We start from the raw sequence: 12659 nt of genomic DNA on the forward strand, positions 1-12659 counted from the left end.
TCCCTTATCTGATTCAAATGCTAAACTTCCAAAATAAAAATTTCTGTACTGGTGAAACGTTTTTTTTATGAACATAGGGAAGTTCAGTCATTCATACGCCCACTTGTACACTAAGTTCTGCCCATCTCATTGTGAGGCAGAATCCTCAGAGATACTGACAAAGTCAAAATATATACTGCTATACAGACATGTTAGGAGAATCATATTCTGTAGTGTACATTAGTAAGTATTATTATAAAACAATTATCACTTATGTTATTTCTAAATGGCACTTGCCATAGTCTGTAAACACATAATTCATAATTGGTATGCAAATTAGTGCCTGAACTATTTAACAAAAGAAACAGACATTCCAAGGTGGGGGGGGGGCAGTGAATCTGCTGCTTTTTCTAATTCTAGTTCACAGTTTGTAATGTTTCCTATTTCAAATACTTAACTAGTGTTATCTGCTTCATAGAGTTTATTTGTGAAATAAACTGGAGTCCTGGTATAACAAATACTGACCAAGTAGGTAGTAATAACCACATTAATTCATGTCACATGTGATTTTGAGGTTCAGTGTTGTTTATTTTTTTGTATTGAAGTCATTCAAGCAATAAAACAAACTGTGGCACAACTGAACAAAGTTGGCACAGTGTGTGTCTTTAAGACTATAAGATGCTATGGACTATAAGATGCACCTTAATTTTTAAGCAGTTTTTTAATGACATTTTTGTCATTAGATTGCAAAGCCAGACAAAAATTCTTAGTTATAAAATAGAACTGACTTTTAAAATCTCTGCAGATCATCATCTGAACTTTCTTCTTTTTCTTCTTCTTCTTCTTCTGCTTCTGATTCCTCTTCATACATTAGACGGTCTTCACTGCCATCAAGAGTGTTACTTATGCCACACTTCTTGAAAGATTTAGCAATAATGTCATCTGTCACTCTAGTCCATGATTGTTTTATCCACTGACATACTTGTTTGATTATATGTAATTTTAAAGCTGCCTTCAGCATGAATTCATGTTAGGTTTTATCCACCATCCATTTATTCCATTGCTCTCTCATATACACTTTAAATGGTTTGTTTACTGAGATATCAAGAGGTTTCAGTTGTGAAGTATATCTTCTTGGAATAGCAGCAAGCTCTGTGTTTCCCTCTCTCAGTTTCTCTTTCACAGAATTTTTCAAACTATTGCTAAAGTGATCTAGCACAAGAAAAAAAGTCTTTCTCAATAAATCACCTTTCCTTCTCCCCCGCACTCCATCAATCCATAATTTCATAGCAGCGTTGTCCATCCATCCTTGTTGTTCATGTACATGACATTAACAACAACACCTGAGGATATTTTAGAAGGTTTTGGCACTGTTTTGTGCTTGCAAATGATCACTGGATTAAGTTTAGTACCGCCAATACAACATCAAAGGACAACAGTGTAGTGCATTTTTCATGTCCACTTGTTTTTATAGTTATAATTTTAGTATCTTTCATGGCAACAGTTCTGTTTCTTGGAACATCAAATGTCAGAGATTTTTTGTCCATATTTGCCTTAGTTCCATACTGATTGTCATTCGATGTTGAATAATAAAGTGATGCTAAGATAATTTTATCTCTTCATACTCTTGTGGCATTTTCTGAGATATTTTGGTTTTGGTTCACATGCTAAGTCCATGACACTTCATAAACCTGTAGCACCAGCCAAATGCACTCTTAAAGTCTGTTACGTTCCAGTGTAATACTACTTTATGAGCATGTATTTGAATCATTTTTGTATTAATTCCAATGCCATTTTGATGATGTCCTTGAATCCATTTCAGTATATCATCTTATAATTTTAGCCATTTTGCCTTCAATCCTCTATTTGTGTATTTAGTTTTTCTACATTTTTTTAGTTTTTCTTTACTAGCCTGCCAATTACTAATGTTTTTTTTCTGTTGGTGGAGGGCCAGAATGCCACTCAGCTGCTCTGTTCCATGTTCTTCTGCATATGCCATTATATTCATTTTATAGCCCACATCATATGAATACCTCTTTTTTCCATAATGAAACTAGCTCCTAACAAAATTATTGTACTGTTATCAATAACACAAATCACTTTCAGTTCAAGTTCGCTGGCAACATAGACAATGATGACACATCACAGACTAGACAGTGTTCTGGGTTTGTGATGATGGGGTGAAAGGGAGACAGTGTTTAGAGATAGGTTTCCAACAACATTGAATATATGGCCATTTTTAAGACTGGTGGGAACTTTAAATCAAACCCTTGACATTTCTATATTGACTTTGAGTATTAGAAATACTTAAATTTTGGAGGCAATTTTTCAAGGAAAAAAGTATGTCTTATAGTCTGTAAAATACAGTATAGCAATACATATTACATTTTATGTGGATTAATCATAAAATATTGAATATAATTTCTTCCTAGCATGTTTCCTAGCTTTAATAAAAATGAACTTCCTTTCAGTCATAATAGTCTTTTAAAAATTACAGTGTCTACTTGGGGCATAAGAAATACATTGTTCAGGTTTATTTCCTCATAACAGTTCCCGAAGTGTAGTATTATTTATATTTCACATATTTGACTATGCTCAGGAATGCTGTTCACATGTCATTAGCTTTTCTATTAATTAATGTGAGAGAGAATCTGTTGCTAACACCCATTAAGGAAGTGGAAAAGTCCTAGCTGTTGCATTTCAAGTTGCTGTTCATCTACTCCAATATACTTGCCACTTACTCATAACAGTTAATGTATACTGTATGATTAAAATTTGTTTGTGATGAATATTATCACTACAGGTTTTCAAACAAGTAATTCTAACATTTAGGTAGCACAAGATGATATTACAGTATTCTTTTCATTTACTGAATCAGTCTTGCACTCCGTAGCAAATTGTACTCTTCTATGAAATTTCTCTATACATTAAAATAATGACCTAGTTCTACCTTTCTCCACTGTTTATATATCTTGCCATTTTCTGCTATATACTTTTCTCCTACTGGTGCTAGTCTAGCAAGATATGTAGGAGGACACTGTGGAATTTGAACAAGGAGAGTGAGCAACTTATAGATTGAAGCTTATGGTCAGGTTATGAACTGTACCTGGATGGCTCATTTGGTGCAATTTTTTTCTGTGAGGAGCAAAGGTCCATGTAAATACCAATCTCAAAAACAGGGTGGGTAGCTTAACACTCTAACTTGTTTTCAAATTTCAGAAGATACTCTCCACCTCCCTTATTTGTGTGGGTAATATGTTAAAAATGTTTGAACCATAATTTGAACTTTCCCTTTAGACCCTACATGGGGGTGCATATTACAAATAAAAATTAATTTTGTTTCTTGGGTTACGGTCATGTATATCATGGAGCTCTTAAAACTGGTTTGCCAGGAGTAAATGGACTGGAATGTAAGCATAGGGCTTCCAAAAGCCCTGGAAGAGGTCTCTGCATTATGATGATTGATTTTACATTGCCCATTTTTAAAAAAAATATATTTTTTGTTGCACTTACCACATATATTTTGACATTACCTCCATATGTAAAATTAAATACGAGGAGCAGTCGAAAAACTTTGTAAAAACAACACCAGCTACTTTTATTGTGACCCTTTTTGTGCATGCAAGTCAAATTATGCAGCTCTAGCTTCGTTAGTTTTGCTGCTAGGATGCATTGTATACAGCAGTGTAAGCAAAATGGTGAATATCAAGAGAATCAAGAACTGTGCTGTGACAGAATATCTTCATTTGAAGGGAATGATGCCCAAGGAAATTGCAAATGACATGCAGAATACACTGAACGACAGTGCTCCATCTAATGCAACAGTGAAGAACTGGGTGTCAATTTTCAAACATGGAAGAACAAATGTGGAAAATGTGCCAAGGAGGGGAAGGCCTGGCACTGTTGCCACTGATGAAACAGTGACTGCAATTCACGATACAATTTTGTAGGATTGTTGAACAACATTGCAGCACATTGAAACTACATTTGTGATCTACTATGGGTGTGATCATGACAGTGTTGTGGATATTTTGGGAATGCCAAAAGTTTCATCTTGGTTGGTCCCGAAAGACTTGAATGCAGACCAGAGACAGGTGCGTGTGCAGTGTTGTGAAGAAATTGTCCACCAATTTGAAACAAATGAAGACAGCTTTCTTGCAACGTATGTGACAATGGACGAAATGTGGTTTCATCACTTTGATCCTCAGACAAAATAACTGTCACAGCAATGGAAACATTCTTGATCCCCTACCCCAAAAAATTTCTGGTGCAAAAATCAGCCAGCAAGGTGATGGCATCAGTCTTCTGCGATGCAGAAGGGGTAATTACAGTGCATTACTTGCAAAAGGGCATAACTATCAATGCATCATATCATTGCACCCTCCTATGCTGTTTCAGAGAAGAGATAAAAAAAGGTACAGAAAATTGGCATGTGGAGTTCTTTTGCATCAGTACAATGCACCTGCACACAAAGCCCCCACAACACAGGAAACTCTGCGTGACTATGGGTTTGAATTGCTATGTCATCTGCTTTATTCTCCATATTTGGAACCATCAGACTTTTTTTATTCTGCTAAACCTAAAAAAGGAGATCAAAGGACGACAATTTGACAATGATGGTGCAGTGACTGATGCTGTGAACGCTTGGTTGGACTCAAAATTGAAGACCTTTTATGTGAATGGTTTGCAGCATGGTCTGAGCATGCCCACAAGTGTATTAGAGTACATGGATGTTCTAATGGAAAACAAACTGGTATTATGAAATTCCTGTCATTCTTTATTTGTTAGGCTAGAAACTTTTCGACCCTCCCTTGTACAAAATACACAGGTGATTATGCAAATAGGCAGCAGGGACTGGAATATACATAATATGCTAGTCTTTTGTCAAGAGTTCAACACAGAACACAGACTTTTACATACAAATCAGATAATAATAAATTTTTTTGATAAGTTTATTAATGTTTTAATTCAGTTGTAATTTATTATCCACAGGGGTATGAAAGTATTTAACATACTACACTGGAGCCACTGATATAGGCATGTGTATTCAAATACAGAGATATGTAAACAGGCAGAATACAGCAGGCACTGTGGTTGGCAATGCCTATATAAGACAACAAGTGTCTGGTGCACAGGAAGAGTGATTTGACTTTGTAGGCTTTCCTGGCATAATAAGTCTTGAAAGTCTCTTCGGGTTTGCTACCGGATCCTAAAATCAATTTGATTTGATATTTCAGCAATCCAGCTGTTTGCCATCCTCAGGAGAAGGCTGCTTCTGCTGATGAATCCTGCTGAGAACTGATGCCAGGCAGCAAATCAACATCCTATATGGGCATCATATGAGGCTACAACAGCCGGAAAAATTGGCAGTAGCAGAACACTGCTTAAATGAGGGACACGTTATGAAATTTGATGAAACTGAGGCAGTTGTCAACACTTCCAGTTTTTGGAACAACAACTACAAAGAGGCAATTGAAATTAGGTTGGCAGATAATTTAATTAATAGAGACAATGGGTTTCCTATTATCAGGACATGGAACAGCATCAAAACAGAACATTCTTTGGTGCGCCTAGTCCGATTGTTCAAAAATCATCCTCGAGTGTATTCTATCACTGCCGCCACCTTCCCAGTCTTGGAGGGCAGCAAATGTGGTCTGCACACATGCACTGTGTACAGTACAGAGGCCTATATAGGATGTCAATTTGCAGCCTGGCGTCAGTTCTCAGTGGGTCTCATCAGCAGAAGCAGCAGTCTCCTGAGGATGTTAAACAGTTGGATTGCCGAAATATCAAATTGATTTTAGGATGCGGCAGCAAACCTAAAGAAACTTTCAAGACTTATTACACTGAGAAAGCCTATGAAGTCAAATCATTCTACCTGTGCACCATATGTGAATGGAACAGGGAAGAAACCCTAGTAACTGATGTAATGGGACATACCCTCTGCCATGTACTTCACATTGGTTTGTGTAGTATAGATGCAGTCATAGAACATGTAGCAGATGTGCCCATTTATGAAACCTCCAATTACAAACTCATATCACCTTTTCCATTTTTCCCTAAGGTCTTGAGACAGCATACAGTGTAATACACATCTGATTTTCTGTCAGTATGAGGCCCTCAGATGGACTCACTGAATGCACCTGGTGTTCCTTCCTGTCCCTTTCTGCCATTTCCCTAAGGGATACTGTTGCGATTAATGAGCCCTACCCCTTAGCACTTGCTTTGTCTTAACAAAGGACAAAGCAGATTGCCCAACAGGTGAAACAAATGCCTCTGCCTCAGTTTCAGTTTCAGTGGAAGACAGCATCTTGCATCTGTTCATTAGACATGCACCCTGAGCCCTCCCTGCTTCCTGTCTGTGCTGTACAGAGGAACCACTGACATGCCACTTGCAGGCAAGTGGACAAATAGTAGTAGATCCTTTACTTCCTGCAGAGGAGACAGGTTCCACAGGATAGGACAGTACTTGAGACACCTTTGGTAAATCTGGTACATGACTCCCGAGAGCTCTCTCAGCACACCGGTTCACAACAGCTTCCAGTCATTTGACAGTAATGAAGGTGATTTGCAGCTGCTTATGAATGTCGACTAACTCATCCCATGTTTGGTGCAGCCTGGGTTATTAGCTGATGGTGACAATAGCTCCAGATGAGTCCCATAATGTCAGCAATGGCTTTTATTTCTTTTTCGGACACTTCAAATAAACCACACAATTTACTGGTTTCAGTGATAGTATGACATCAGCAGAAATAAGCAAAGACAAAAATCAACTCCAGCCACTGACAGTGGAATAACAATCCAATGGAAAGTAAGGGAATTCACATATTTGAAAGTGATTTTAACAGAGGATGCATCATGCAAAAGACAGATCAAAATGAGTAATTGTACTACAGTCAAACCACAAACACTGAAAAATGTCGATTTCACATATTTGTAAATTTGATAAAATGTACAAGAACCCAAATATTGTAGGTTCCATGAAAAACAAACATGACATGTCATGTCATTCAAATATATGCCAGCTGCTGGCCAGTAAAACTGATACATTTTGTTCCTGATGGAGAAAGGCCATGAGGCAGATCAAGATGAAGATGGATATGTGGACTCTGCAGATTGGCATAAATGAGGACTGGTGCCAGAAAAAATAGGACCAGTGGAGGAAGAAACTTTCAAGTCAGTGCAGTCCCCTGCATCTGACCGTGATATTATGATGATATTATTTTTTAAAAATCACTTTGCTTTTTGCATCTTTGAAACTGATGTCTGTCCATGGCACCAACAGGACACCTCGTATCTTCCCACTACTGCTTTAACATGCCTCAATGGAAAACTGCACTCAAAGTACTATAAGCATATCTTTAAAAAGGTATATCATTTTTCTCGTCAACAGTGCCTGAAAACCACCTCTTTTATTAAATGAATCTAATTGAAAATGATGTTTTACTGTTCTTATTTCACCATTTTAATCATAGAAACAATTTATTATGGGTTTTATATCTAATACACATGTTTTAACACCATCATAAAAGCAGGTCAGTATTATGAGCCACTGAAATATTACCAATTGCATGTTTTAGGTATCTTTCATAACACTTCTCTAAAATAACTCCATAATTTTATAACCAATAAATTTTCTTTCATTCATATCCAAGAAGTGAAGAATTTTTCACAAATAAATTAGTTAACGGGTTCAGTGCTTTTGTTTCCTTACCAAACTGAAATTTTGCAAACCCTCAGCTAATTATGTCCTTCTTATAATATATTTAGTATTCCTGAGAGCTTCTCTCTGTGTTTGCTTGCTGAAATATGTATATTTATTGCAAGGAAAATGAAAACATTTGTCTATTGCTGTCTCTCAACTGTACCTCAATTCTTGATGCAATATCCCAACTACTGTATTGGCTTTTCAGCATCTGCAAACAGATGTGAATAAGCAACTAGGTGGCTATGTGTGTGATGCAGCACTTATGCTTCTTCAGGACAAAAGGGAATTGATTGCAAGGAAAATTCACTGTGAAATGAAGGTATGAAAGACTGAGTATCTACCACCATTCCATAGTTTGAATAATAATTTAATTTTATCATGTTATTGTCTTCTGTAAAATATTACTGTGGCAGCTAAGAGTTTAAAGAGATGCTAATTTGGATTTATAAATGTGGCTGAATGAAAAATCATTATAATATGTACCTTAAATTATAGCATTACAACTGAAATATTAAACATAGTTATCAAAAACCTACTACTTCACATGCCTTCTTAATAATTAAGTAAAAAGCTTTTACGAATTAGAAACAAAATAGTTAATTAAATCAACACAAAATGAGACACATGGAATGAGGAGCATATACAGAAGTGACCATTCAAAGTAAACAACGAAACATGATTTTTCTAATCAAATATTTCCTTGTTACCAGTTAGGAGGAAAGAATACCACAACAAAACTGTGTTGCAAAGCAGCAGAGGGAACAAGTGACTAGAAAAGAATTAATCAGAAAACAGGATAACGGTAAACAATATATAAACTGTAACTCTTCAGGCTTTCCCGGGAGATCTTGACATGTGGAAAAATCGGGTCTACTGCCAGATGTTTGTGTTGCTCTGGCACAATATTTTGGCCACGTAACTCGTTGCCATCTTCAGGTGCTACCTGAGACTGCCGTGTTGGAGGATCTTGTCCAGTATTTATGCCCAGAGGGCACTGGGTGCTCTCTTTGCCGTCCGCATTCGCCTGGTGCTGATTGTAATGTCTTGTCTCTTCCCCGGTGTTCCCTCGGATGTCTGCGCCCGACTTGGGTGCCATCTGTGGCAGCTCACTATAGCCTGTTCTGTGTCGGGTGTTCCGTTTGCGGTCCGCGCCTGCCATGTGATGCTCCTGAGGTTTTTACCCCCTCTGGTGCTCCCACGGACATCTGCGCCCGGCTCGTCCACCATTTGTGGTCGTGGCAGTTGTCTGGGGCTGCACCCACATGTGGCATTCCATTCATTGTCTGTGTCTGCTTGGCGCTACTCCTAAGGTGTTGGCACTTCCCTGGTGTTCCGACAGACGTCCGTGCCCGCCTAGTCCACCATCTGCAGTTTTGGAAGCTGTCTGAGGCCCGTCTTGCTTCGGGGGCTCTGTTCGCGGTCCGCACCCGCCTGGCGCTGCTCGTAAGGTGTTTTTTCATCCCCAGTGCTCCCTCAGACATCCGCGCCCGACTTGGTCTCCATCTGTGGCAGCTCTCTGAGGCCTGTCCTTTGTTGGGCGCTCCATTCGCGGTCCGCGCCTGCCTGGCACTGATCCTGCTGTGTTGGCACTTCCCTGGTGCTCCGACGGTCGTCCATGCTCGGCTCGTCCATCATGTGTGGTTGTGGCGGCTGTCAGAGGCCTGTCCTGCGTCGGGAGTTGCGTTCGTGGTCTGCACCCACCTGGCGCTACTCCTGCAGTTTTACTACTTCTTGAGGAGTTTGTGGTTCATTTTGTTGAGCGCGGATGTCTGAGGGAGCACTGGGGAAGAAACAACACCTTACAAGCAGCGCCAGGCGGGTGCGGACCGCGAACAGAGCCCCCGACGCAAGACAGGCCTCCTACAGCTGCCAAAACTGCAGATGGTGGACTAGGCGGGCGCGGACGTCTGTTGGAACACCAGGGAAGTGCCAACACCTTGGGAGCAGCGCCAAGCAGACGCAGACAATGAATGGAATGCCACATGCGGGTGCAGCCCCAGACAACTGCCACGACCACAAATGGTGGACGAGCCAGGTGCGGATGTCCGTGGGAGCACCAGAGGGTGTAAAAACCTCAGGAGCATCACATGGCAAGTGCGGGCCGCAAACGGAACACCCGACACAGAACAGGCCGTAGTGAGCTGCCACAGATGGCACCCAAGTCGGGCGCAGACATCCGAGAGAACACCGGGGAAGAAACAACACATTACAATCAGCGCCAGGCGATTGCAGACGGCAAAGAGAGCACCCAGTGCCCTCTGGGCATAAATACTGGACAAGATCCTCCAACACGGCAGTCTCAGGTAGCACCTGAAGATGGCAACGAGTTACGTGGCCAAAATATTGTGCCAGAGCAACACAAACATCTGGCAGTAGACCCGATTTTTCCACATGTCAATATATCAACTGTTTTCAGTACCAAGAAAATAGCAAGACAAGAGTTCCAGATGGTCAAAATCTCTAATGTCTCACTTAAGGAAAGAATAAGGCCTTCTTCAGAGAACAATAGTAACAATTAAAGGCTCTCTAAAAAACAGGACAGAAATGATAAGTGTAACAAGGTTCAAAATAACATAAGAAAAGGGCAGAAGATAAGAACAGATGACTCTCATGAAAGCACACAAAGAAGGAAGCAAAATAATAATAATAATAATAATAATAATAATAATAATAATACAAGGGAAGAATCAAGATAATCTAGAATACTGAAAACATTAAATGAAGGGCTGCTATAAAGTCTGAGAATTATGGTGTAAGAATGCAGTGTAGTTTGAAGCTCATATGTTTCCAGTCTTACTTCGTTCATTAAGTTTTTGAGCGATTCAGTTTTTCTTTTTCTATGTTACACTTTTCTTTTTAAATGTTGGGCATCAACTTTATATCCTGAAGATAATATTTTACTACTGCTTCCACAACCTTTTGGATATATTGTAATGTACAGTCTGCAAGTAGTACTATAGCACCATCTTTATTCTCTTTATATGTGTTGTTAAGAATCAAACCAAGCATTTTCACATATACTCTGAATACTTTCTTAATTGTATGAATGTCATATTAAAGAGGAAAAGAAATATTCATTTAAGACATCTGTTTGGGAAAATTTAATTGCTGAGAAGCATTTCACATCCCAGTAACATCATCAAAGATAGGGATTAAGCACCCCTGCATAAGACAAGGGAATGAACGATATGTGGCTCTGTTGAAGGAACCATAGTTGCTTTTGCATGTAGTTATCTGAAAACCACAGAAAACATAAATGGGGTGATTTCCCAGAGATTATAATCCTCTCTTCTGCTGAATGTTGATAAGTTAAATTGTTTTTGCTATTATTAATCCATCTATAAGGATCTTGCTGTCAATGAGATGTTAAACTCCAATCTTCCTTCCTTTTAACTATTACTGGTGTTTAAGTGCACCCACAGATCCAAAATCCACAGCAATTAATACATAGGTTCACAAAAAAGGCACTTTGCATGTAGCTTGTAGCAAGGCTCAATACTTTCCATGCTAGTGACTTGGTTTACAATAGTTCTTCAATCACCCACATATTGGCTAGCACACCACAGAGTCACCAGTAGAGAAACATATATGGTCCAGTCATGTTAATGTCTCCACCACCTACGTTCAACATCAATATGCAATAACCACTCACAGACAGCAGGTGGCAGCACTATAAGTGGTGGGTATATAAAGCTTGGGGGAGGGGGGGACACAGAAAACAGTGCATTCATTGTCTCAAGGTGGAAACGGAGTGATTTATATGATGTTTAAAAGGGCATGATCATTGGCTTTTGCACCAAGGATGCAAGAATTTATGAAATGGCTAAGTTTTTTGTGTGCCACCATGGTTAAAGTATACCACGCATGGCAAAATGACATTATCCAAAACTGGTGCCGAGGCAACTGTGGCGCACCACAAGCTGTAGATGACAGAGGTGCATGGTGACTGCAGAGATATGTACAGGTGAACAGAGTTCCAATTGCTGAGCAACCAACAGGACAGAGGAGCCAAGGGCTGTCAACAGTGTCTCCTTAATGACTGTTCAGTGAACATTGCTGTATATGGACCTTCACAGCAAGTGCCTGGTTCATGCACCCATGCTGACTGCTGATCCTCATCAAGAACGCTGAAATTTACGTCCCAGTACCACAACTGGGCATCCACTGAGTGGCAGCGCATGTCCTTTTCAGACGAATCGTGTTTTATGTTCTATCAGACGGGCGGCCATTTGTGTGTACAGCCGTGCAACAATTGTCGAAAGGGTTCAGGCCAGAGAAGGAAGCATTATGGTATGGCGAACATTTTCGTGGTATTCCCTCCATGATCTCATCATTCTGTAGGAAACAATGGATTAACTCGAGTATGCATTTATCCTTGGAGACAATGTCCACTCCAACATTACTTGTTCTACATCATTATGATCTATGATACAAAATCACCCATGGAACATGGAACATGTAACTGTGTAACTAACTAACTTGCATGCAGTTTGTTTTGTTCTCAGCATTATGGCATCTACCAGCAGGAAAAAGCAATGTATCATGCAGTTTGCAGTTTATGTGTATAGTTCGAAGAGCACAGTGATGGGGTTTAGCATATTCCCCTGGCCACCAGACTCCCTGGATTTAAACTCTGTTGAAAACCTGTGACACCACCTCAATCAAGGTGTTTGTGCCATGGATACTCAACCTTGCTGCTTGTCTGCACTGTAAAAGATGGTTATTGAAGCTTTTGACAGGTGGTCTAATTAATGTGACTGGACTGTGTATATATAAATCTATGTTACTTCACGAGATATATGTGGGAGAAAGTAATGTGTTTCCTGATTCTTCTTGTAACACATGCTTTCAGAATTTCCACAGTAAACTCCATTATGAGCAATGAGCTTTTCTTGTAGCATATGCCACTGGAGTTGGCTGAGTATGTATTGTGATTAGGAATAAGTGCAACATGACCAGCAGACTGAACACA

At 39.5% G+C, this 12659-nt stretch overlaps 1 protein-coding gene across 1 annotated transcript in view; it reads left to right on the forward strand.

Annotated features, from left to right (window-relative positions):
* LOC126305238 (annexin-B12-like) overlaps nt 1-12659 on the forward strand; it is a 271275-nt gene that overhangs the window by 148318 nt on the left and 110298 nt on the right. The window contains exon 2 of the mRNA XM_049992027.1: nt 7893-8006. Coding sequence (XP_049847984.1) covers nt 7893-8006 — 114 coding nt within the window. The remainder of the gene's footprint in view (nt 1-7892; nt 8007-12659) is intronic.

Source organism: Schistocerca gregaria, unplaced genomic scaffold (genome assembly GCF_023897955.1).
Source record: "Schistocerca gregaria isolate iqSchGreg1 unplaced genomic scaffold, iqSchGreg1.2 ptg000286l, whole genome shotgun sequence".
NCBI classification, from domain to species: Eukaryota; Metazoa; Arthropoda; class Insecta; order Orthoptera; family Acrididae; genus Schistocerca; species Schistocerca gregaria.